The sequence below is a fragment of the Rana temporaria genome, chromosome 3 (genome assembly GCF_905171775.1).
Source record: "Rana temporaria chromosome 3, aRanTem1.1, whole genome shotgun sequence".
In the NCBI taxonomy this organism is placed as follows: Eukaryota; Metazoa; Chordata; class Amphibia; order Anura; family Ranidae; genus Rana; species Rana temporaria.
Genome location: NC_053491.1, coordinates 193,415,052 through 193,442,192, shown reverse-complemented (window position 1 = coordinate 193,442,192; position 27,141 = coordinate 193,415,052). Strand labels below are relative to the sequence as shown.

Below are 27,141 nucleotides of genomic sequence, written 5' to 3'. Positions count from 1 at the left end.
AATATTGCATGCCTCTAGCCTGCACCCGACCCCCCTTATTTGTAGTATACCCTACGTACAATATCTATGTCTTTGTAAAAATTGTTCTTTAGATGAAGTTTTTTTCAACCAGGCAGAACTATTAAAAAATGGGCTACTGGCCAGAGGCTGACAGGGGTGGTGAAATCTCTGTGGAGCAGGCATCAAGGTGGGTGTTTTCTTGAGGTCCAATTCATCTGCATTCACCATGCATGACTTCCTATTATACTATTAAGCCGTGTAAACACGATCGGTTTGTTAGATGAAAACAGACCGATGGACTGTTTTAATCGCACAACCCGATCGTGTGTGGGCTCCATCTGTCTTTTTTCCATCGGTGAAAAAAAATAGAACATGTTTTACATTTTTCCTATGGATAAAAAAACGATAGAAAATCCGATCATCTGTGTAGAACTCCATCGGAGAAAAATCCACGCATGCTCAGAATCCAGTCGACGCATGTTCAGAAGCATTAAACTTAATTTTTTTCGGCTCGTCGTAGTGTTGTATGTCACCGTGTTTTGTCACGGTCGGATTTTTGACTGATGGTGTGTAGGCAAGACTGATGAAAGTCAGCTTCATCAGATATCTGACGGATTAGATTCCATCAGATATCCGATCGTATGTACAGGGCTTCACTCTCTAGGGGCCCTTGGCTGTTGATCTGCTTGGCCAAATATAACTCACACTACCTGTACCAGATTGAACTGAATGTTCAGGGCTCTGGTGCCTAATGGATAGATTGTTTTTCCACACATCAGCCACACTAGCCAGGTGAGTTTATCATCAGCTAGTTTTTTGACATACCTCAATGGTATTACTTTCTGTTTATGCACACTAGAATGTATGGGTAGTATATACACTGCTCAAAAAAATTAAAGGAACATTTTGAATCAGAACTCCTGGGATATTGATCTGGTCAGTTAAGTAGCAGAGGGGGAGGGGTGTATACAGAGGGGGTTGTTAATCAGTTTTAGCTGCTTTGCTGTTAATTGAAATTAACAACAGGTGCACTAGATGGGCAACAATGAGACGACCTTCAAAACAGGAATGGTTTTTCAGGTGGAGGTGTCTGACATTTTTTTCCTTACTCATCTTTTTTTTGACTGTTTTTCACTAGTTTTGCATTTGGCTAGGGTCAGTGTCACTACTGGTAGCACAAAGCGATACTTGTACCCTATAAAGGTTGCACAGGCAGTCCAACTTCTCCAGGATGGCACATCAATACGTGTCATTGCCAGAAGGTTTGCTGTGTCTCCCAGCACAGTCTCAAGAGCATGGAGGAGATTCCAGGAGACAGCCAGTTATTCTAGGAGAGCTGGACAGAGCCGTAGAAGGTCCTTAACCCATCAGCAGGATCGGTATCTGCTCCTTTGTGCATGGAGGAACAGGATGAGCACTGCCAGAGCCCAACAAAATGACCTCCAGCAGGCCACTGGTGTGAATGTCTCTGACCAAACAATTAGAAATAGACTTCATGGGGGTGGCCCGACGTCCTCTAGTGTGCTCTATGCTCACTGCCGGACACTGTGGAGCTCAATTGCCATTTTCCATTGAACACCAGAATTGGCAGGTCCGCTACTGGTGCCCCATGCTTTTCACAGATGAGAGCAGGTTCACCCTGAGCATATGTGACAGACGTGAAAGGGTCTGGAGAAGCGGTGGAGAACTTTATGCTGCTTATAACATCATTCAGCATGACCGGTTTGGTGGTGGGTCAGTGATGGTCTGGGGAGGCATATCCATGGAGGGACGCACAGACCTCTACAGGCTACACAATAGCACCCTGACTGCCATTAGGTATCGAGATGAAATCCTTGGACCCATTGTCAGACCCTACACTGGTGCAGTGGGTCCTGGGTTCCTCCTGGTTCACGACAATGCCCTGCCTCATGTGGCGAGAGCATGCAGCCAGTTCCTGGAGGATGAAGAAATTGATACCATTGAATGGCCCCCACGCCCCCATGACCTAAATCCAAAAGAACACCTCTGGGACATTATGTTTCGGTCCATCCGGTGCCGCCAGGTTGCACCTCAGTCTATTCAGGAGCTCAGTGATGCTCTGGTCCAGATCTGGGAGGAAATACCCCAGGACACCATCCGTCGTCTCATTAGGAGCATGCCCTGATGTTGTCACACATGAATTCAAGCACTTGGGGGCCATACAAACTACTGAGGACCGAGTTGTTGCAATGAAATTTCAGCAAAATGGATTAGCTTGCTGCATAATTTTTTCACTTTGATTTTTGGGGTGTCTTTGAATTCAGCCCTCTGTAGCTGGATAATATTAATTTCCATCAAATGATGTGCCATCCTTTCATTCCTAACACATTACCCAGTCCATATCAGTATAGATATCCAGCATGAGATCTTTGACCTTGAGATCTGATATGTTTTCAAAGTGTTCCCTTAATTTTTTTGAGCAGTGTATTTTCTTTCTTTTTTGTATATCTTATACAGCCTTTATCCTCCTAAACTCCCAAGACTTTGAGCTCCATTTTTTTGAGATCACCACTATCTCAAGCCCCATCACTACCTACTTAACCCTATTAAGAGCATCTGATTGGTGCGTATCACCATATACAGTATGTAAAATCTTCTTCTTGCCTTTATCTGGTCTACCTGTATATATGGAGTGCAGGGAATCGGTACTGTTGGTAAGTTTTATTTGCCCACTCCTGTTTTTTGGTGACACGTTGCAAATGGGGAACATTACATACAAGTACTATAGTTATGGGTTGCACTGTATTTGGGATGTTTAACCTATTTGGTAGTCAGTGGGTGGCTCATTTTAGGAAGATAGTTATATTCTTTCCACTCTATTCTGGGTTTTTTTTCTATATTATTCTGTTATTTTCTATTCTAATCAAATTATATTTTTTATTGTATCCTATTGTTTTTTTAATTATATTCTTTTCTACTTGAATTTCAGAAGATGGTTATATTCTATTATATTCAATTTTTTATTCTTTTCCATTCTATTTCATTCTATTCTGCTCTCTTATTCACTATTCTATTTTGTTCTGTTTTACTCTATTTTATTATATTCTTTAATTTTCTGTTATATTAGTTTCTATTCAATTTTTTTCTATTCCATTCCTTTATTTTCTATTCTATTTTATTATCTTTGGAAATTGGAAAACTATTCGAATTCAAAAACTATTTGGATTTGAAAACGTTTCAAATTTGAAAACTATTCTAATGGGAAAACTATTAGAATTTGAAAACTTTCAAATTTAAAAACTTTGAATTCAAAAACTATTAGAAATTGAAAAATTTTCGAATTTGAAAACTATTAGAATTCGAAAACTATTCTAAATTAATTTGAAAACTATTTGAATCGATTCTAATTTGAATTCCGAAAATTAGAATAGATTTGAAAACTATTAAAAAATTATTCGAATTTGAAAACTATTCGAATTCTAATTTTTTTTTAATTAGAATGCTTTTCGAAATAAACAAAACGAATTCCGAAAACAAATTAAACGGGTTAAACAAATTTAACTAAAAAAATATTGTAAATAACAAATTATTGTAAACGGAACTAAATGAAACACATTTTTTCGTTCTGCAAATGTCTACCGAGGGGCAATAAAGTGCGGCTCATCCACCTGTTTTTACCACCCCTGGCTGCCCATGTGAAAGAGCCCTTATAGACCAGAGCATTGTTTCACATTTCAGCTATGGGTCTACTGATTTGGTAGTAACTTTTTCATTAATAAATATTTCTTTAAAAAAATAATAATAATGCAATCTATAGACAAAAGTTGTTACAAAACACAAAAATTTCACTCTTTTCTAGTTTGACCACTGTTCACTTTAAACCAAGTGTTCCTGTTGATTAAAAATGCATGTTATTTTACAATTTTCCTGTGTATAATGATACTAAAAGCATAGCAAATTTATTTTTTCAAATATTTTATTTTCCAGCAGAAAGGCAAGTCCAAACAATAGGTCATTGATACAAAATTAGCATTACACCAGTATGCATAGAACAGTCATAACTCAGTCGATAAATTAAAGCTGAATATAAACAATCAAACACAATTTCCAGAGTGTACCTGTCCAGTATACATGCAACAAAACCTTCAATAGGCTATAGAAGGGAAAATCCCTAATGAGACTGGTCACCACATAGAGAACATAGGACAACCCTTCCATTTTTAGTTTTATTAAAGCATTATGATAGGGAAATAAGTAGATGGATAAGGAAAAATAGATTAAAGACAGAGAAAATAGAGAAAGTAAGGTAAATGTATGATTCAAACAGAGCTTTAACCTCATCAGAGTAGACAAACATATTCCATAATGTGTAAGTTTTAGTGTATTTTTCGCATTTATGCTGTGAAGTGAGAACCAAGTTCTCCATCTTGTTGATTTCCTCCACTTAATTAAGCCAAAGACCAATAGTCGGTGGCTGTGGATGCTTACAGTTAGAAGGAATAGAGGATTTGGCAGCGTTCAACAAGTGTCAAAGAGTTGAACGTTTGTACATTTTAACTGGTATGGTCGAAATATTTAGAAGGAAAAATGCCTCATCATCAGGAACCTCATAGTAAATTTTTGGACAATCCCCTGAACCTCCTTCCAAAAATAATCAAGCTTGAGACAGGACCAGAAGACATGTAGCAATGTGCCTCTTCCCTCCTGGCTTCTCCAACATTGGTCAGTGGTGGTTGGAAAGAACTTATGTAATAGGGAAGGCGTATGGTACCACTGTGTCATAAGTTTACAATTTGTTTCCTGAATCCTTGTTCAAATTGAAGATTTAATGGAGTCTGATAATGTTAGTTTGTTGGTCTGGTGAGAAAGTGTGGCCTGGATCAGGTTCCCATTTCGTTACACATAGAAACCGGTGATCCTCTGGAGGAGTGATCAGTAGGTTGTAGGATTTAGAAAGAACATGAGGCAAGACCCCATTTTCCAAAGAATATTCCTCCAAGATAGATAACTGTCTGCCAAAGTTTTGTGGAGAAGATAGGAAATGTAGGAAATTATGTAACTGGAGGGTCCTCCAGAAATGTAAACTAAATAGACCAGAAGAGTCCATTAGGGTAGGGAAATAGCAACATTATTTACAAATAAAATGTAAGTCTTTTTTTTTCTATTTAAGTGTCACTGAAAAAATATAAGAAAAAAATATTTAATTTGAAAAAAAAGTTCAACTATTAATGGTAGAAAGACATTAATTAATTAGGGCTGATAAAGGTTAACTAAGGGGTTAAAGGAGGAGTTTAAATGCTTTATGTCTTTGCGAAAGGAGTTTGGAGTCCAAAGCAACTTTTTTCTCTCCAATCTGCAGATGCAGCATGCAGTGGCTGCACAAACTGCTTCTAATAGAGGATGACCATACTTAGTTAATTTCTAGATACTCCTTGTCTTCGAAGACGGGAGAATATTGAGAGGCAATGGTGAACTGATATTCCTTACCTTACAGAAGAAGCCTGTGAAGAAATTGTTGAGACCCAATTCCCCATGGTTATATCAATCAGAGATAAACTGATCCAGCTTAAACACTTACATAGAATTTATTACACGCCTAGTAGGCCATTTAAAACAGGAAAATTGGACTCTCCAGAATGCACATGGTGTCACGATGACAATGATTTTCATATGATTTGAGCATGTCCCAGAGTTGGGTCTTTTTGGTCTGCTCTTACTCGATTTTTGGAGGATATTTTCCTAATATCTGCACTTCAGCTAGATATCTATTGGGTGACCTTGCTGAGAAGGAGATGCATGGCTTACAGAAGACATTACTTAGGTTACTATTCTTTTATACTAAAAAGCTCTAGCAATCAAATTAAAGGAATCCTCTCCCACTAATATCCAAACCTGGAATGATCTTAGAATTATAGCCTTACCTATGTATAAAATGACTTAAGCTTCTAGGGGCTGTCCGAAGAAATTTGAAAAAAAATCAGGCTGGATGGCTTCAGTTTCTGGAAATATTGAGGACTAAACTGCAGGCCTGTTGACCCAATATAAGTATTGTATGTTCCTGAATACTGTTTCTCCTTAATTGCTTTTTAGTAAGGAATGCTTAAGATCTACTGTATACATGTTAGCAGCAGTAGTGAATTGGTTTATTTGAATTTCTTGTTTTTTCTTTTTATGCTAGTTTTTCCATTTATGCGATCAGTATATCTTGCAAGTCTATGGTGTCAGGCTTGCTACTAATAATCTTTAGAGAGCCAATTAGAGAGATTAGAGAGAATTCATTAATTAATCATCCTTTGTTGATTATGAAGTATATCATGTAAAGGAAGAAGAAGCAAATGAGCGTATGTGTGTACTTATAGGATGGGAAGTACAGGGTGGGCCACTTATATGGATACACCAAAAACAAAAGTTGGATTCAAAATGGCCGACTTCAAAATGGCCGCCATGGTCACCACCCATCTTGAAAAGTTTCCCCCCTTACATATACTAATGTGCCACAAACAGGAAGTTAATATCACCAACCATTCCCATTTTATTAAGGTGTATCCATATAAATGGCCCACCCGGGTGGATCCATACAAATGGCCCACCCTGTATATTGATTCTGTAGGCGAGCCGAAGATTGAAAAATACCCCAATGATGCAAATCTGCTTTACTTTTTAAGCCTATCCATTTGATATAGAAGTATTCCTTAAATAATCACTATCTATAGGAAGACCTCTCCAGACAAATTGACTGGCCAATTACAGTGGTATGGGGTCATGCATCCAAACCACTCGTTGGTCTTAGTCAAAATAGGTGTCTTTTGTTTTTGGTCGATTATCCGGTATGCCTGGCGAAGTTCATTTAGTGAGCGAAACATGTGAAGAGATGGTATTTCTTGCACCTATTTTTTCACACTTTAGGGTGTCACATTGGTCACATGGTCTATTGGAATGGTGAACAAACTGTTTTTTATGCTGATCAACGTGTGGCTCGGATGCACGTCACCATCCCACGGTAATTGGCCAGTCAAATTGCCTAGTATATAGAATGAAGATATGAGACCACTCTTTTGACTGAGACCTACAAGTGGCTTGGATGCATGACACAATGCCATGGTAACTGGCCAGTCAACTAGGGTGACCACATTTCCAAACTACCATTCAGGGACACCCCCCCCCCCCTTCCCAAAAATCAGCTTGTGCTGTAACGAATCACAGCACAGTGATTGGACACAAGAGGCGGGATTTATGATTTCTCCAATCACAAGAAGGAGGCGGGATTTTGCTCCTCCAGGCATTCCCGGCCAGGGCAAGTAATGTCAGTAAGTAAAGCGGTGATGTGGTGGCATTTTTTGGGGGCATCAGATTGGCCCGGGGGGTGGTTGTGTAAGTTTCATTCCGGGACACTGTATTGTCCTGGAATGAATGTGCCCGGGACAGACCTGCAAAATGCGGGACTGTCCCGGGCAATCCGGAACACGTGGTCACCCTACAGTCAACTTGTCTATAGAGGCCTCCCTATAGATAGTGATTATTTACTGGATACTTCTATATCATAGGGATAGCAGATTAGTATCATTGGGGTATTTTTCTATCTATTGCTCTCCTACAGAATCAATATACTTCCCTCTGTATAAGTATATACATGTACTCATTTGCTTCTTCTTCCTTTCCATGATATACTTCATAGACAACAAAGGTATATTCTCTCTTATTGGCAACTGAGGCATGCTTTCGGTATAGTGTTGCATGACTGCGCAATTGTCATTTAAAAAGCGACAGCGATGAAAGCTGAAAATTGGCTTGGGCAGGAAGGGGGGAAAGTGCCCAGTATTGAAGTGGTTAAACAACTTTACTTTACTGCAGCAAAACAGGTGATTGCTATGAATACAGGATAGGATGGGGACTACAATATAGGGCTATTCAAGCAACAGAAAAATGTACACTCGCAAGGATTCAGTTACAGTGTGTTTTAAAAGTCAAGCCCGCAGCCTTGAATCCATGCAGACAAATCTTTTCCTTTGCAATGGTTTCTCCATCCAACCCTGCAGGATGAATAAAGATTGTAAATGATTGCAGTACTAGTTTCCAATAAACATTCATTCTTACAGAAAACACACATATAATTATAATAAAGCTTGGCAATAGAGCTTGTAATAAAGAAGCAGAGGGAACAAGGTGACTCCACAAGTCCGTTATATAAACTGCATACCATTAGCAGAGCCTGATGATAGAATTTCAAATGTGAATTCTTAGGAAAAGAATGTTCATTCGTTCTTGTAATAATTAATGGGGTCAAATCGACTTTCACTTTTGACCACAGTGATGAGAAAATTCGAAGGAGCGGAATGGAAAAATGTACTTGAACGAATGAATTGTATGTGCTTTTTCCTTTGGTAAAGTCCCTTCATTCCAAAATCAAATGTTTAAAAGCAAACAAAATCTTTCAAATAACATTAGAATGTTCTAAAAAATTGTGTGCAAATTTTCATAAAACTTTTCCTAAGAATATTCTTTTGAAATTCTATCCATTTATGGCCAGATTTACCTCTTGCTGGTCTATAAAAACTAACATATGCATTTCAATCACTTCCTAAGAAGTACCATAATCAATCCTGGTGTTGTAATAATAAACACCTGAAAAAAGACACTTTCACATGGGCTGTCCGATAAGGTCCGCCCTTTCAGTTTTTCAGGTGTACCTGATCGGACCTTGCACTCTCCCATATGGAGCGGCGGATGTCAGCACCGCTATCCGATCCTGTCTGCAAAATTCAGACAGATGGTGGTCCTATTTTCCATTCGTCTGGAGGATCAGATTGGATAAAAACAATTTTTACCCAATTTCTCCATTGAGGAGAGCGGGACAGTGGAGGCGCCCGTGTGAAAGGGACCTAAGGCAGGCCATAGATGATTTTATTGTCTTTCCCGCAGGACAGAAAAACAGTCGATTCCCTCATTAACACAGTCCGTGTTGATGGATGAATCCCTTGCATAGCACTAATGTGTTCTGCCAGCAGGGAGGGGGGCATGGGGACCCATTCGGGGCAGGGGAACTAAATAATTACTGCTAGCCAAAATTCGACAGACACGTTTTACTAAAGTCAATTGATGGGTCGACTTAAATACAACCAGCCTGCTATTAGATGGATCGAATCTCAGCCGGTCCCTGCGAAACTCAATCCATTTATGGCCACTTGGCCAGATTAAAGCAGAATTCCACCCAAAAGTAGAACTTCCTCTTATACGCTTCTGCCCCCCCTCCTGTGCCACATTTGGCACTTTTTAGGGGGGAACGGGTGTGGCAGACTCACCCGGGACATCCCCGGACCCTCTTATGTCTAAAATCATCCTATGTCCACTTGGGGCATAGAATGACTGAGAAATGATATCTTGGACTACCTGAGATGGCATTATTATGTAATTATTATCCACAATACATTCCAGGATATCTGTAAAGAACGTTTTACTGTTTGTTGATTCTGAACTCAATGGGTTAATTGTAAGAGTGACTCATTCATAATGTTGGGACACATACTGTTAGATGCTAATGCCATCGCCTCCAGCCATCTGTCTGTTCTCTGTGCTAATTGACCCTGCTATTGTGTGAAGATGTCCTGTGTTTACACTTATGATAATGTGTATTGTATAGCAGGTGAACGAGGAGACGTGACGTCTACCCTGAAAGGTCATATCTATGAGTCGCCTAGTCTGGGTAAATGATTAGTTAATTAGCTCATGTTAATTTATGTTCTGGTTATCTCCTCTTCAAACTGTATATAAGGTTGTATTCTTGGTTCTATTAAAGACTCCATGTTCAGCACACAAACAAGTCTCGCCTCGTTGTGTGCTTGTGAGCAGCTGGAATATCTGATATCTATATCCAGACTGATAGGAAGCGGTATATGACGGAAGCACCCAAGGGGAGTGTGGGACGTTCCGTTACAACGAGTACCTGTTTTTGACTGGTACAGTTCCCCACTTCTAAAGACTTGGCCTGCTGCCCGATCTCCCGGAAGTTCGGCCCCCCTCCTTCTTCCCTCGCCGACAGGTCAATTACAGAGTAGGCACTTTACTGCCGGGTTCCCTTACCAGGAATGGCGGCGGCAGGTCTCGGGAGTTGATACGAAGATCGGCTGGGGAGCCGATATCGTGGGCTGCCTGGACAGGTAAGTGCCCTAAAATTAAAATTCAGCAGCTACAGTATTTGTAACTGCTGACTTTGTTTGGGAGACACGTCGCACGACCGCGCAAATGTCAGTTAAAGCGACGCAGTGCCGAATCGCAAAAAGTGGCCCGGTCATTGACTGTCACGATCGCTATCGTGCCAAACAGACAGCGAGGCGTGGTCACGCCCCAAGTGGCTCTGGGTGGGATTGAACCCAGGACTTCTTCTTCTCTGCTCCAGATCTTTGCCACTGAGCCACTTCTCAAGTTCATATTCTGCTTGCTGTCCATCAAAGCCTGGTTCTGAACTATGTGCTGATTGCCTGTCTTTGAATCTCCCTGCAATCTGCACCTGTTTATCCTGGTCCAGCTGAGGCAGGTTTCCTAATCAACCAGGGTATAAAGCCCTGCCTCACTATGAGGCAGGTGTCAGTTCATTGTACTCTGCTTGTCCTGTCTGTGCCAACGGTTCCTGTGTTCCTGTGATTGTCTTCATCTAGAAGACTGACCCCGGCTTCTGACCCTTTGGCTGGCTGTACCCTGGATTTGTTGGACCCCTGCCGTCACCCAGGACCCGCTCCTCAAAGCCCTGTGGACCTGCTATCAGGAGACACTCTCTCCATCCAGGACTGGGATCAGCTCACCCTTCAGCCATCAGCTTCTCAGGCTTCCCATCTGTACCAGCACTCTGCAGACCTGAATGTAGCCATCTCTGTTTCTACCAGCAGTACCGCAAGTATCTCTACACAAATTGTTTAGATCCCCAGCCTATGCTGAACTGTGCTTGTCTATCAATTGCATATCTCAATATCTAAGTCCTGCCTGAATATACTTGTGCATGGTCTCAGCTTGTGATATATATATATATATATATATATATATATATATATATATATATATATATGTGTTGGCTCTATCTGCACTGCTTTCAGTAAGAAACATTAAGTAATACTGCTACCAAAAACCTTATACCTACTTATTCATAGACTGTGTCTTTATCCGTTACTGCATTATAAATGCTTATGAGTTAATAAGCTTTCTTGATTAAGTTGATTCTCTAAAAAGAGGTTGTGATGAACTAAACCCTAAACTCTTTGACCATACAAGAGAGTGAAGTAGTGGTTTAACCCTGAGAAACCTCCGCAGCTGAGATCCAATTAAATCATAACTAAACTCATACGCAGGAGCGTTACATATGAGCATACAAACCTGCAAAATGGACTCCACTCAAGGTAAGCCCTTACATTGACCAGCAATATGGTCCGGAGCTGAAGTGGTTAAGTCAAGCACATACAGTAGCTATGTTGAGGTCATACAATAACAGCAGAAATGTACAGTGGAACCTCGGATTGCGAGTAACACAGTTAATGAGCGTTTCTCAATACAAGCAATTATCTTTTTAAAATCCTGACTCGTTTTGCGTACACACGACCGGTCCATCCGATGAGAATGTTCCAACGGACCGTTTTCATCGGTTCACCGCTGAAGCAGACTGATGGTCTGATGTGCGTACACACCATCAGTTCAAAAACCGATCGGGTCAGAACGCGGTAACGTAAAACACACGACGTGCTGAAAAAACGAAGTTCAATGCTTCCAAGCATGCGTCTACTTGATTCTAAGCATGCGCGGGTTTTGAACCGATGCTTTTGTGTACTAACCATCGGTTTGGACCTATCGGTCAGCGGTCCATCGGTTCGATTTTAAAGCAAGTTCTCTAATTTTTGTCCGAAGGACAAAAGACCGATGGAGCGTACACACGGATAGTTTGGACCGATGAAACGGAACGTCAGTCCGTTTTCATTGGTTTGGACCGATGGTGTGTACGCGGCCTGAGTGTTGTCTCGCAAAACTAGCAGGATTCAAACCTCTGTGGCGTGCAGTACCACATTTAGCCAGGGGTGCAGTGGCACCGATGATGCTTGGAGCCATTCGAAAATACTTGGAAATACTCGGTAACAATCCGAGCCTTTCTGAGGGTTCCCGAGTGTTTCCAAGTCTTTCCGAGTGGTCTCCGAGTATTTACGAGTCTCTCCTGTGCCCCCCACCTCTAGCCACATGCGGTATTGCATGCAATAGGAGTCAATGTGGAACAAATTATCTTTGTTTTGATTGACTTCTATGGGGAAACTCGCTTTGATATGCGAGTGCTTTGGGTAACAAGCATTTTCCCGAAACGGATTTATACTCGTAATCCAAGGTTCCACTGTACTGTGAAGTCTATTTATAAAAACATTTGCAGTGTGAATTATTCGTATATGTGAAAAAGTCACAAAAAATACCCTTGCAAAAGTTTTTATTATGTGCAAAATTAAATTTTCTAATATTTAAATTATCTTTTGCAGGAAGAAACATTCCCAAATACCCTAAGAATTGCCTAAGAACATATCACTAGATGAGCCTAAAACAATGACCTAACAACATTCCACCAAAAAGATCCTAAAATAATAGCTTATGAACATGTGACCAGAAAAGAAAATACCTTGAGCGCATTTTTTTTTGGCCCATTATAGGAACCATCTCTCATGAGAAAATGCTGGTTAATTCTTACAGAATGTGCAAGCAGTCTTGGAGGAGGAATAGCTATGCATTTTTATAAATAGAACCCTCCCTACAGCTTCATTCATACATCTGTGTTTTTTATGCAGTAGATTTTACATACAGTATATACATTACCAGGCCCGGACTGGGACAAATAATAGGCCCGGGCATTTTAGATTGAGCAGCCCATACAGTCATGGACTGACAACTCATGGGGCCCTGGGGCAATAGGAGATCATGGGGCCCCCTTTGTCCCCGCCCACACTCAAGCCACAGCTACAGAAATCTCCAACTACATATTGCAGCTAAGCTGCATAGAGCGGACATTTAAATATTAACTGCAGCATAGCCTAAATGTCATTTAACAGCCCATATCTTTACTAAAAGAACACAGTGAGTGATCGGTACGGAGGGGTGTGGAGTGTATGGAGGTGGGTGGTTTGTACATGAGAGGGGTGCGGAGTGTATGGCGTTGGGTGGTATGTACACGAGAGGGGTGCGGAGTGTATGGCGATGGGTGGTATGTACATGAGAGGGGTGCGGAGTGTATGGCGGTGGATGGTATGTACATGAGAGGGGTGTGGAGTGTATGGCTTTGGGTGGTATGTGCATGAGAGGGGTACGGAGTGTATGGAGTTGGGTGGTATGTACATGAGAGGGGTGCGGAGTGTATGGCGTTGGGTGGTATGTACATGAGAGGGGTGCGGAGTGTATTGCGATGGGTGGTATGTACATGAGGGGTGCGGAGTGTATGGCGATGGGTGGTATGTACATGAGGGGTGCGGAGTGTATGGCGTTGGGTGGTATGTACATGAGAGGGGTGCGGAGTGTATTGCGATGGGTGGTATGTACATGAGGGGTGCGGAGTGTATGGCGATGGGTGGTATGTACATGAGAGGGGTGCGGAGTGTATGGCGATGGGTGGTATGTACATGAGAGGGGTGCGGAGTATATGGCGATGGGTGGTATGTACATGAGAGGGGTGCGGAGTGTATGGAGGTAGGAGATATGTACATGAGAGGGGTGCGGAGTGTATGGTGCAGGGTGGTATGTACATGAGAGGGGTGCGGAGTGTATGGCGTTGGGTGGTATGTACATGAGAGGGATGCGGAGTGTATTGCGATGGGTGGTATGTACATGAGAGGGGTGCGGAGTGTATGGAGGGGGTAGTATGTACATGAGAGGGGTGCGGAGTGAATGGCGTTGGGTGGTATGTACATGAAAGGGGTGCGGAGTGTATAGCGATGGGTGGTTTGTACATGAGAGGGGTGCGGAGTGTATAGCGATGGGTGGTATGTACATGAGAGGGGTGCGGAGTGTATAGCGATGGGTGGTATGTACATGAGAGGGGTGCGGAGTGTATGGCGATGGGTGGTATGTACATGAGAGGGGTGCAGAGTGTATGGAGTTGGGAGGTATGTACATGAGAGGGGTGTGGAGTGTATGGTGGGGGGTAGTTTGTACATGAGAGGGGTGCGGAGTGTATGGAGGTGGGAGGTATGTACATGAGAGGGGTGCGGAGTGTATGGTGGGGGGTAGTTTGTACATGAGAGGGGTGCGGAGTGTATAGCGATGGGTGGTATGTACATGAGAGGGGTGCGGAGTGTATGGCGATGGGTGGTATGTACATGAGAGGGGTGCGGAGTGTATGGAGGTGGGGAGGTATGTACATGAGAGGGGTGTGGAGTGTATGTTGGGGGGTAGTATGTACATGAGAGGGGTACGGAGTGTATGGTGGGGGGTAGTATGTACATGAGAGGGGTGCGGAGTGTATGGTGGGGGGTAGTATGTACATGAGAGGGGTGCGAAGTGTATGTTGGGGGGTAGTATGTACATGAGAGGGGTGCGGAGTGTATGTTGGGGGGTAGTATGTACATGAGAGGGGTGTGGAGTGTATGTTGGGGGGTAGTATGTACATGAGAGGGATGCGGAGTGTATGGAGGGGGTAGTATGTACATGAGAGGGGTGCGGAGTGTATGGAGGGGGTGGTATGTACATGAGAGGGGTGCGGAGTGTATGGAGGGGGTGGTATGTACATGAGAGGGGTGCGGAGTGTATGGAGGTGGGAGGTATGTACATGAGAGGGGTGCGGAGTGTATGTTGGGGGGTAGTATGTACATGAGAGGGGTGCGGAGTGTATGGAGGGGGTGGTATGTACATGAGAGGGGTGCGGAGTGTATGGAGGGGGTGGTATGTACATGAGAGGGGTGCGGAGTGTATGGAGGTGGGAGGTATGTACATGAGAGGGGTGTGGGGTGCATGACGTTGGGTGGTATGTACATGAGAGGGGTGTGAAGTGTATGGGGGTGGGTGGTATGTACATGAGAGGGTTGTGGGGTGTATGGGGTGGGTAGTATCAAATACACCACTGGCCACTGATGCATTGGTGGTCAGTGGCAATTAATTAACCCCTTTATGCTGCATTGGTGACACCAGTGTCAGTGTTTATTAACCCTTTCATGCTGCACAACATAGGGGTTAATAAACACTGACACTGGTGTCACTAATGCAGCACAAAGGGGTTAATTAACTGCCACTGGTCACCAATGCATCAGTGACCAGTGGCAGTACATTAACCCCTTCCATGCTGCATATTAAAAATCCTATTGTAAATTAACCCCCCCCCCCAAAAAAAAAGAGTTAATCACTTTTTAACCTCTGCTAACTTACTTGCACAGGCACGACGCTTCACTGGCTCTTCGAGGGTCTTTGCAGCAGCCTCTCCTCGGCTCATCCAGCCCCCCAACCTGTGAATGACATCACGCCGGCCGGGACTAGGAAGCTCCTTTCGGGCGGAGATCGCTACGCCTGACAGGGAAGACAGACAGCAAGTAACACTTCAGTCCAGGAAGTGTCCTCCTCCTTCCCGGGCTCTCTCGGTCCCTCTCTCTCTCCTCACAGCCCGTTCACGCCATCCATCCCACGGCTGGAGCCTCTCTGCTTGCCTCGGCCCACAGGTACTCAGCCAAAGAGCCTGAATGGTCAGTCCACCCCTGGGGGCGGGCCTGTCACTGAGCAACCACGGCCGGCCGGCGCTGCTCGCTCACGATTGACTCGTCCCCCCAGGAGTTGGAAGAAGACGATAGAAGGCCGGGAGATCGAATTTAGAACAATCGGCCTGACAGCCAGGCGGCCTACCGGGCAAATGCCCAGTATGCCCTATGGCCAGTCCGGGCCTGTACATTACTATGTATGTTTTGCTGAAAACTGCATCAAGAATGCAGCAAGTGTTTTTTTTTATTTTTTTTGTTACCTACCACAACAAAACACAGAAGTGTGAATGTTCCTTTTTGAGAAATTTAGATCAACTCCCAGTGATCCAAACTGATTTAATTGTCAGTTAAGAACTAAAGTTTTGTGTCTAATACATACCATGCATTCATACCATTGGGATCCCTCACAACACGTTTTGCGCATTTCACAGATGATGAGATGTCATTGGATAGGAGGGCTGTTAAGCAAAATGTGATGTTTTGTCAACAAATAATAATCACATGTTTAACAAGTGTTTACATTTTGATATTTGTTTTGAAAATATTTTTCAATATACAGTAAAACCTTGGTTTGAGAGTAACTTGGTTTGAGAGCGTTTTGCAAGACAAGCAACATTTTTAAATACATTTTGACTTGATATACAAGCGATGTCTTGATATACAAGTAGTGTCATGTCACAACTGAATATAAAAGAGAAGAGAGGCGCCTCTAAGTTTAGCAATTATGGTTACATTTAATGAAGGTACAATGTTTATCAACATGTTGCTACACTTAGAGGCGCCTCTCTTCTCTTTTATATTCTGTAGCTCCTGCTGGATTTTTCTTCTAATCCCCCTGTGGAAGCTTCCATTTGTGGATGCTTACACAACTTATCACATTGCTATAATCTTTTTATATGGACTATAAACTGAAGAACCTAAGGTTGTGGAACGAATCATTTGAGTTTCCATTATTTCTTATTGGGAAATTTGCTTTGATATAAGAGTGCTTTGGATTACAAGCATGTTTCTGGGGTAGAGTCACAGTTTTACCGCCCCCCCCCCCCCATCCCTACCCCCTTTAGCTGCTGAGGCAGTAGCCAAAGGTGTACACATGCCGCAGTGGGAATTAAAGCCCCTGTTGCTTTTGGTGGGTGCTACTGCCTGCCAATCATGACCCATCCAATAAATGGGGCACCTCTGCAAGCACCTTGCAACTGCATGCTTCTTTAGGGTCCAAAGGGTTAAAGCAGGTGGTGAGAAAGCAACACAACGCTGCCTGCTTTAACCCCTTGTTTGCTGTACTGCACAGTATTGCAGGGCACTTGCAGAGTGACCTCATTCACTTGAATGGGTAATGCTTGGCAGGTGCTACACCCACCAACCATGACAGGGTGAATAACTCCTGCTGCAGTCACTGCAGCTGAAGGGGGTGCAATTGGGGCAGGGCTAATAAAATAATGTCTTAACTATGGGGTTTTACCATCCCCCAAACTGCAAATGAACCCTAATGCCGCGTACACACGATCGGTTCGTCTGATGAAAACGGTCCGATGGACTGTTTTCATCCGACGAACCGATCGTGCGTGGGCCCCATTGGTTTTATCCATCGGTGAAAGCACAGTGCCGACTTGCACCCGTGCACCCTGTCTCGGATCGGCCCTGATTACAAATTATGTGAGCAGACTGCAGTTCCTCTTTAAAACCAGACAGTTCCAACCTTCCCCACGCTATACAAAGAACTGGCAAGTTTGTAGCAGAATTACTAAAGTTTGTAGCCACTTTTAAGCCCACAAAATGCAAATGCTTTGATTGTGGTGGATAAGCTGATTACAACAAAGGGGAAGCACTCTTACCAGACAAAAGCTAACCGATTACATTTTAAAGAAGTCATTTTTTATCTGGGTATTCAAAGTAATCAAATATTTTTTTTTTTGCTTTCTTATCTGCTGCTGGCAATGTGTGTTGCTATAACACATATTCAGAAGTATGTACAGTCATGGCCGAAATTGTTGGCACCCCAGGAAATATTTCCAGTATTTCTCACAGAAAAGTGACACATGTTTTGCTATACACATGTTTATTCCCTTTGTGTGTATTGGAACAAAACAAAAAAAGGGAGGAAAAAAAGCAAATTGGACATAATGTCATGCAAAACTTCAGAAATGGGCTGGTCAAAATTCTTGGCACCCTTTCAAAATTGTGGATAAATAAGATTTTTTCCAAGCATGTGATGCTCCTTTAAACTCTCCTGGGGCAAGTAACAGATGTGGGCAATATAAAAATCACACCTGAAAGCAGATAAAAAGGAGAGAAGTTCACTTAGACCCCTTTCACACTGAGGAGTTTTTCAGGCGGTACAGCGCTAAAAATAGCGCTGCTATACCGCCTGAAAAACTCCTTCACTGCCTACTCAATGTGAAAGCACAAGGGCTTTCACACTGAGGCGATGCGCTGGTGGGAGAGAAAAAAATCTCCTGTCAGCAGCATCTTTGGAGCGGTGAGAGAAGCAGCATGTATACCGCTCCTTCACCGCTCCTTCCCATTGAAAACAATGGGAAACCGCGGCAATACCGCCCGCAATGCGCCTCTATAGAGGCGCATTGCGGGCGGTATTAACCCTTTACCGGCCACTAGCGGGGGTTAATACCGCACCGCTAGCGGCCGATTCCGGCGGTATAGCGCCGATATTTTTAGCGGCGATATACCGCCACCGCGGCTCCCGCTGTAATGTGAAAGGGGCCTTAGTCTTTGCATCGTGTGTCTGTGTGGACTTGAGAACCAAAATTGTGGAAAAATATCAACAATCTCAAGGTTACAAGTCCATCTCCAGAGATCTAGATTTGCCTTTGTCCACAGTGACCAACATTATCAAGAAGTTTGCAACCAATGGCACTGTAGCTAATCTCTCTGGGCGTGGACAGAAGAGAAAAATTGATGAAAGGTTGCAACGCAGGATAGTCTGGATGGTGGCTAAGCAGCCCCAAACAAGTTCCAAAGAAATTCAAGCTGTCCTGCAGGCTCAGGGAGCATCAGTGTCAGCGCAAACTATCCGTCGACATTTAAATTAAATAAAATGCTATGGCAGGAGACCCAGGAGGATCCCACTGCTGACACAGAGACATAAAAAAGCAAGACTACAGTTTGCCAAAATGTAAGCCAAAATCCTTCTGGGAAAACGTCTTGTGGACAGATAAGACCAAGATAGAGCTTTTTGGTAAAGCACATCATTCTTCTGTTTACCGAAAATGGAATGAGGCCTACAAAGAAAAGAACACAGTACCTACAGTGACATATGATGGAGGTTCAATGATGTTTTGGGTAGGCATGTGCAATTTTTTAAGTTACGAATACGTTTTCCGTCAATTTTTGTTATTTTAGTTGATTCGTTAACATACGAATGAACAAATGGTTTAGCGCAATTAACAACGAATAACGATATTTTCAAAATAACGAATATGAAAAACAACGAAGATACGAAAGATGAAAGAAACGAAAACATAGAAACAACGAAAATACCGAACCCAAAAAAAAAAATAATTACGAAAAACAAAATGAACGAAAATGCAAACTTACTAATATTCGAAGACCGAAAAGAAAACAACCGAAATGCCGAACAAAGACTAAAAAACGAAAATCAAAACTAACGAAAAATAAATTACGAATCTTCGGAAAACGGAAATGAAAACAACGAAAATACAAAAAAATGTAAATTAGCTTTCGTTAGTACTGAAATATTTCTGGACATTGACCAATAGCCACTGAGCGCTGTCCCTTTCCTCTGAAGAGGTTTGTTCCTTCCCCCAATGAGCTTCTTTTTCATTACCTCCTGGCTCCTTGTGTCTTTTTCTGTGTTAAACTGCAGTGCATCTAATTTCTAGATTTGTATTTGTAATATCTGACATATTTTAGTTTTCTTCTACGTCAGACTTCATTCTAGACAGGGTGTGTGTGCTAACTAAGACAGTCAAGTCAATCACAGTAAAGTACAAATTACAAAATGACGACGAGTAGTGTGTCGAATAAACGTAAAATGTATTCTAACAGAATTACGAATGCAATAAAATCTACAAAAGTACGTTTTTACAATCAAAGGAAATTAGACACGAAAATACGAATGATCATAAAGCAACGAAAATATATTTCTTACGAAAATACGAATGCGGCATGATGGAAAATATATTGTAAATACGAACAGCAAAACAACGTAAATTAAACTAACGTAAAAATGAAGGAGCGAATAAAATCATTTTAAAAATACGAACGCGGCAGAATACAAAATATAACGAAAATACGAATCTTGATTCAACGAAAAATAAACTAACAGAAAAAAACGGAAACAGAAAAAAGAGTGTTACGAAAATACTAAAGAGTACGAATACGATAACTAACGTCTTATGAAATACAACTTGTTACGAATCACGATAAACAAACAGAAACTAAACAGAAATAAACAAAAAATTTTGCTGTGCACGTGTCTAGTTTTGGGGTTGTTTTGCTGCCTCTGGCACTGGGTGCCTTGAATGTGTGCAAGGCATCATGAAATCTGAGGATTACCAAAGGATTTTGGGTCGCACAGTAGAGCCCAGTGTCAGAAAGCTGGGTTTGCGTCCTAGATCTTGGGTCTTCCAGCAAGACAAGGCCCCCAAACATAATTCAAAAAGCACCCAGAAATGGATGGCAACAAAGCGCTGGAGAGTTCTAAAGTGGCCAGCAATGAGTCCAGATCTAAATCCCATTAAACACCTGTGGAGAGATCTTAAAATTGCTGTTGGGAAAAGGCGCCCTTCCAATAAGAGAGACCTGGAGCAGTTCGCAAAGGAAGAGTGGTCCAAAATTCCGGGTGAGAGGTGTAAGAAGCTTATTGATGGTTATAGGAAGCGACTGATTTCTGTTATTTTTTCCAAAGGGTGTGCAACCAAATATTAAGTTAAAGCGGAGTTCCACCCGGTGTCGAATTCGGCACCTTTCAGGTGGGGGGGGGTGCAGATACCTGTCTAAGACAGGTATTTGCACTACTTCTGGGTATCGACTCCCACGGGAGTCACACCCCTTCGCGTCACATCCCCCTACACTGTCTTCTGGGAAATGCACTGAAAACGGGGACCAGTGACGGCGCGCCACGCTACTCGCGCATGCACAGTAGATTCTGACTTAGGCCGGCGTATCTACTGATACGCCGGCCTAAATCTTTCTGAATCTGCCTATAAGTGAATAAACATGTGTATAGCAAAACATGTGTTACTGCAATACTTTTCTGTGAAAAATTTCTGGGGTGCCAACAATTTCGACCATGACTGTATATTAATAATCTTATTTCATGAGAAACATATCACAAAGTAAATAACTTACCTGAGCAATCAATGTTGCAAGCATTGTGGGCTCTCGGAGTCTTGTAATCATTACACCACCAATGGCTGTTTATTTGAATAATACCGTAATCAGTGCTGTTGTCTCCAGGGTTGAAGTTTACGCTGTTTGTGTTAAAGGAACTCTCGTAGAAAGCTGTGCAAACCCCTGAAAATTCATGTTTTCAACATTAAAAAGAAAGGTTTACAGTATATAATTATTCTCATCAGTTTCAATTTACTAGAGTTAAACCGGCCATAGCCAATTGAAATTCTTCCATTTCAGCAAGAACCGGACACATTTTGATCCATGCTCACTGATTGGTTGCTAGAGGTTACAGCACATCATCTCTTCACTGCAGAGGAGCATGATATACATATGAATGGCGCCTTTATTTACATATGAATGCCGCCGTCCTCAGCTATTTACATATGAATGCTCCCGTTTTTTACATATGAATGATGGTTATTTGTACATGTTGTTACATGTAAACACAGGGGGCCAGATTCATGTAGCTCAGCGGATCCGCCAGATCTACCTGTTTTACGATCCGCCGGTGCAATTTAGCGAGGCTAGTGCATGATTCATAAAGCACTTACCTCGCAAATTGCACCGTCGGATCCTAACTCCCCCCGGCGGAATGCAAATTCCGCGGCTAGGGGGAGTGTACAATTTAAATCAGGCGCGTTCCCGCGCCGATTTAACTGCGCATGCGCCGCCGGCGAAAAAGCCCAGTGCGCATGCTCCAAATGTCGTTGCTAGGACGTCATTGTTTTCGGCGACTAGGTTACTTACGGCCATCCGTATTCCCGACGTACTTACGCAAACGACGTAACAAATTTAAAACACGGCGCGGGAACATCGGCCATACTTAACATTAGCTACCCCTGATATTAGCAGGGGTAGCTCTCCGCCGGAAAAAGCCGAATGCAAACGACGTTGAAAAAGAGCGACGGGCGGGCGTACGGACGTGAATCGGCGGTTCTTCTCATTTGCATATGCGACGTTTAAAAAAAAAACTACGACACCTAGCGGCCGGCGGGAGATTACAGCCTAAGATTCGACTGGTGTAAGTCACTTACACCAGTCGGATCTAAGGGAGATCTATGCGGAACTCATTCTTATGAATCAGTCGCATAGCTCCGACCGTGGGATCTCACAGATCCGACCGTCGGCTCTCACAGATACGACGGCGGATCAGGAGATCCGCCGTCGTAGCTCTTGATGAATCTGGCCCAGGGTCTGCAGTTGAGTCATCTGTACACAACAATAGGGCAGAGCTAAGCAGCATTAGTAGCAGCCCTTCACACTGAGATATCAGGACACAGCACAGGACTAAAACTTCAAGGGACAAAGGAATTTAAACTGGGATAGTTGGCAAGTATGAGGCAGCTGCTTTGGGCCCCACAACAATGACAGGGCCCAGGGCAGCTGCCCCTTTTGCTGTGCCTTAAAGACGGCCCTGTCCGCACTGACCATGCTGATGAAGGAAAGAAAATTGGATAATGTATGGCCTGCCTTACTCATAATTACTCAGGACAAGGTTTAAAAGAAACCTACCAATATATTTTAAATTATGGGAGAAAGGTAAAGCCCTTGAAGAAAACCCATGAAGCACATACAAACTCCCTGCTGTTATTAGGGTTGATTTTGCAATGGAATTTTACACAGAGCTTGGCAAATGACGAGGCAGGAGGCAAGGCTCTGCTGACTTCCATCATCCAATCATGTGCAAGCAATGCTGTCTTTTTTTTATTTTCTATTGCATGTGACTGGATATTCTTTTCAAAATTAAATTTCACTATTTTCACTAGGCTCTGTGGAAAATGCCCCTGCAAAGTGCAATTTCCCTTGCAAAGTTAATAGCTTATTTGCCTATAGTAAATCAACCCCAGCATCTCAGTATCCAAAGTAGGAGTCAAACCTTTGACCCAGAGTAACAAGGCTGAAGAAATTAGCTGTACTATAACATAGCTTTCTGTGTTGAGCAGTACACATAGCTATTCAGTACTGGTTTGCTAGAAACTCACTTTAATGCTAGGGCAACACAGGGGATCTTTTGCTTTTAGAATAGAATACTGGCCGCCAATCGGCCCGTGTGTACTGCAGCAATGCCATCTTATGTCGAAGGGGCATGACCGAAAAAGGTATACCGGTCAGCTCCTGATCAGCGCTCTCAATCAATGGCTGAGAGCGCTGGCCGGAGTGTTCTGGCCACCCCCCTGTCAGAACACAATAGCACAGCAGGGGGGATTGCTGTACTAACATTGAATTGTTACAGTACATTGGCTTCAATCTGAGTTTTTTTTTCAGCCCTCTAGGTAGAATGAAAAAAAAACGATGTGTGCGGAAGCCGTCCAACGATGGTTTTCCATGCACGTCGCATCTGAATGACGCGGCGTGTCTTTGGCCTGGCTGTGTTGCGCATTCCATTGTGCGCCCATGAGTAAAATGGCCGCAACGGAGTTTCCGGTACCGAAAACGACGTTTGCGGAAGCCGTCCAACAACGGTTTTCCATGCAAGCCGCGTCTGAATGACGTGGCGTGTCATTGGCCCTGCTGTGTCGCGCATTACATCGTGCGCCACGGCCGGGAGAGGAATTATCATCACCTGGAACGAGGACAAGGTGAGTATTTAAGGACGCCAAGGGGGGTATTTCGGCGTCATTCCCCCTCCATCCGTGGTAGGATTAGAAGGTGTTTCAGAGGTCACCCAATAGGTGGTCCCTCTCCATAATAGTACTTGCCATTTGCTTTTTTCCTTTGGACCTTGCTCCTTTGTGGACATATAGGCCTGGATTCAAGGATATCTTTTTGGATCTTTTCTATCAATATATGGTAAGTTCCTTACTATTGGATGTCTAGATGAGAGTTCTTGGTCTCTCTCCTTTGGCATTTTTATAATAACCCCCTTTTTAAATTATTTATCCCCTTCTCTCCTACTACAGTGATATGATGAGGGAATCCTAGACACCATCTCGTGGAATTTTTTCTATTCTGCCCCCCCTAGGGGTTGTAGGGATGGGGAGCCTTTAAATGCATGGTGCACAAAGTGAATATCTCCATTTTGGAGTACTGTGAGGGGCACACCCGGAGACACTGGGGACATACCTTTTGAGGGAAAATGAGTCATTTATATGTCTGCATCTGGGGATGTGGGATGGTGATGGTTATTTTTCTGGAATGTTTCATTATGTACTTATTTGTATTTTTTATTTTAGATTTTGATACTGTAAATTATCCTGAAGAAGAATGCTAGACATTCGAAACGCGTCGGATTTTCCGTCTTACGTGCCATCAGCCCTTTGGTGACGGGCATTGCTTGACGGACATCATCATTTTGTCATACAATCATTGTACACATTCTTATGTCCTATTGTTCATTGTTGGTATTTTCTATCTATAATATGTAATACATTTATAATAATTTTATATTAATTTTTGAGTTGAATATTTGTTGCCTTAAAAATCCCACCCCCTTTGAGTTTTTTTTTAGTTTTTGAATGAAAAAAAACTAGCAGTGTGGTTTTAGGTGACTTTAAGAGACCCTTTTTAAATGACTATACATTTGTATATTCAGCTTATGTTAGTGTGTTTGTTGGCATGTTTATAACATGTATATAACTGTGTACATTTATCACCTCAAAATAACTCAACACACAGCCATTAATGTCTAAACTGCTGGCAACAAAAGTGAGTACACCCCTAAGTGAAAATGTCCAAATCGGGCCCAAAGTGTCAATATTTTGTGTGGCCAGCATTATTTTCCAGCACTGCCTTAACCCTCTTGGGCATGGAGTTCACCAGAGCTTCACAGGTTGCCATTGGAGTCCTCTTCCACTCCTCCATGATGGCATCACGGAGCTGGTGGATGTTAGAGACCTTGTGCTCCCCCACCTTCCATTTGAGGATGCCCCACAGATGCTCAATAGGGTTTAGGTCTGGATACATGCTTGGCCAGTCCATCACCTTTACCCTCAGCTTCTTTAGCAAGGCAGTGGTCGTCTTGGAGGTGTGTTTGGTGTCGTTATCATGTTGGAATACTGCCCTGCAGCCCAGTTTCCGAAGGGAGAGGATCATGCTCTGCTTCAGTATGTCACAGTACATGTTGGCATTCATGGTTCCCTCAATGAACTGTAGATCCCCAGTGCCGGCAGCACTCATGCAGCCCCAGACCATGACACTCCCACCACCATGTTTGACTGTAGGCAAGACACACTTGTCTTTGTACACCTCACCTGGTTGCCACCACACACGCTTGACACCATCTGAACCAAATAAGTTTATCTTGGTCCCATCAGACCACAGGACATTGTTCCAGTAATCCATGTCCTTAGTCTGCTTGTCTTCAGCAAACTGCTTGCAGGCTTTCTTGTGCATCATCTTTAGAAGAGGCTTCGTTCTGGGACGACAGCCATGCAGACCAATTTGATGCAATGTGCGGCGTATGGTCTGAGCACTGACAGGCTGACCCCCACCCCTTCAACCTCTGCAGCAATGCTGGCAGTACTCATACATCTATTACCACATTTTATAATGGTGCAGTGTGAAATTAGCCTAAATCCCTGTACACACGATCAGTTTGTCCGATGAAAACAGACCGATGGACTGTTTCATCGGACAAACCGATCGTGTGTGGGTCTCATCGGTTTGTTTTCCATTGGTGAAAAAAAAAAAGACCATGTTTTACATTTTTCCTATGGATAAAAAAACGATAGCAAAAAATAATCGTCTGTGTGGAAGTCCATCGGTCAAAAATCCACGCATGCTCAGAATCAAGTCGACGCGTGCTCGGATTCATTGAACTTCATTTTTTTCAGCACGTCGTTTTGTTGTACGTCACCGCGTTTTGGCACGGTCGGATTTTTGACTGATGGTGTGTAGGCAAGACTGATGAAAGTCAGCTTCATCGGATATCCGACGAAAAAATCCATCGGATTAGATTCCATCAGATATCCGATCGTGTGTACGAGGCTTTAGTTTCTTCTTTTTTCCATCTTGTGATCTGGCCAGTAAGTCTGTCATTTTTCACAAGCTCAAACTCCCTAGAAGAATGTATCAGTTTACATGAATAAAACAAGCCACTTAACACTGGCAGGGCTTTATTTATTTATGCAAAACATTTATCCCAAAAGAAAAAAAACTGTTTGCTGTAACTGATTTTGAAGTGTGAGCGGGAGCTTGACTACCCCAGCCACACACAGACTGTCGATGCTACTGTCTGCTGTACCTCCTGTTTGCATTGCTCCAGAGACGTGTCTCACTAATACAGAAAGTGTTTTACTGGCCAGATCATCAGGTGAAAACAAGGGGGGAAAAAAGCTAAAGAAAAGAAAACTGACGCAGCCACCATATCTAGTGATTGGTAAGCTGCGATATAATACATTTTTGGTTTTGGGTTTAATACGCTTTAAGTTATTTAAGTATTTTAAAACTGACTTATAAAGAATCCTTAGACCATGTACAAGCACAAAAGTACTTACAGTTTGGCAGGCTGTATCCTCGATATCCATCCAGACCCAGAATTTTCATGGCTTTTGCAAGTTCACATCTCTCATACTGTTTTGCATCGACTAATGCAATTGTTAGGAAAAGGACTCCTATGATTTGCCTCAGAGACCTCATGACTGATGATATGGCAACAAATGTAATGGAGAGCTATAAGCGATTTACCGTATTTATATATATGACAACCACATATACATGTACAACTTCCTCATTCCTGTTACCCTGTTATTCCTGATATAGTTTCATTCTGAGAATACACCACATACTTCACACTTCCTTAAAACATGGGTAGACTTCGTTCTATTCTTTTGTGTGTGTTTTTTTTTAACTCCAAAGAATTGTTCAGGCTTAGTTTTCAGACTTTAAAAAAGTTGTTCTGCAAGGTAAAGTTAGCTAGCTATAATAAGATTTTTTATTTTAAATGAAAGCATTGTGTTTAAAACATAGCTAAGCAAACACATTCCTGGTGTATTGCATCATTTGTGCAGCCAATGCACATTCTTATTAACCACTTAATTGTTGGTCAAAGACCAGAGCACTTTTTGCGATTCGGCACCGGTCGCTTTAACTGACAATTGCGCGGTCGTGGGACGTGGCTCCCAAACAAAATTGGCGTCCTTTTTTCCCCACAAATAGAGCTTTCTTTTGGTGGTATTTG

The 27,141-nt window shown here is 42.7% G+C and overlaps 1 protein-coding gene across 1 annotated transcript; it reads right to left on the bottom strand.

The window, feature by feature from the left end:
- Positions 1–7,699: 7,699 nt before the first annotated feature.
- Positions 7,700–26,657, bottom strand: LYZ (lysozyme). The gene is made up of 4 exons (XM_040344035.1): positions 26,459–26,657; positions 20,979–21,143; positions 16,027–16,105; positions 7,700–7,991 (listed from the first exon to the last, which is right to left on the bottom strand). The coding sequence occupies exons 1-4, from the start codon at positions 26,598–26,600 to the stop codon at positions 7,919–7,921; spliced, it is 459 nt and encodes a 152-aa protein (XP_040199969.1). The 5' UTR covers positions 26,601–26,657; the 3' UTR covers positions 7,700–7,918.
- Positions 26,658–27,141: the final 484 nt, after the last annotated feature.

Excerpts from the sequence above, each read along its gene's own strand:
- LYZ (XM_040344035.1), bottom strand. The coding sequence starts at position 26,600 with ATGAGGTCTCTGAGGCAAATCATAGGAGTCCTTTTCCTAACAATTGCA. Across the intron at positions 16,106-20,978 it reads TTGCAACATTGATTGCTCAG|CCCTCCTATCCAATGACATC; the intron begins GTAAGTTATTTA and ends TTTGCTTAACAG. Across the intron at positions 7,992-16,026 it reads CCCAATGGTATGAATGCATG|GGTTGGATGGAGAAACCATT; the intron begins GTATGTATTAGA and ends TTCATCCTGCAG.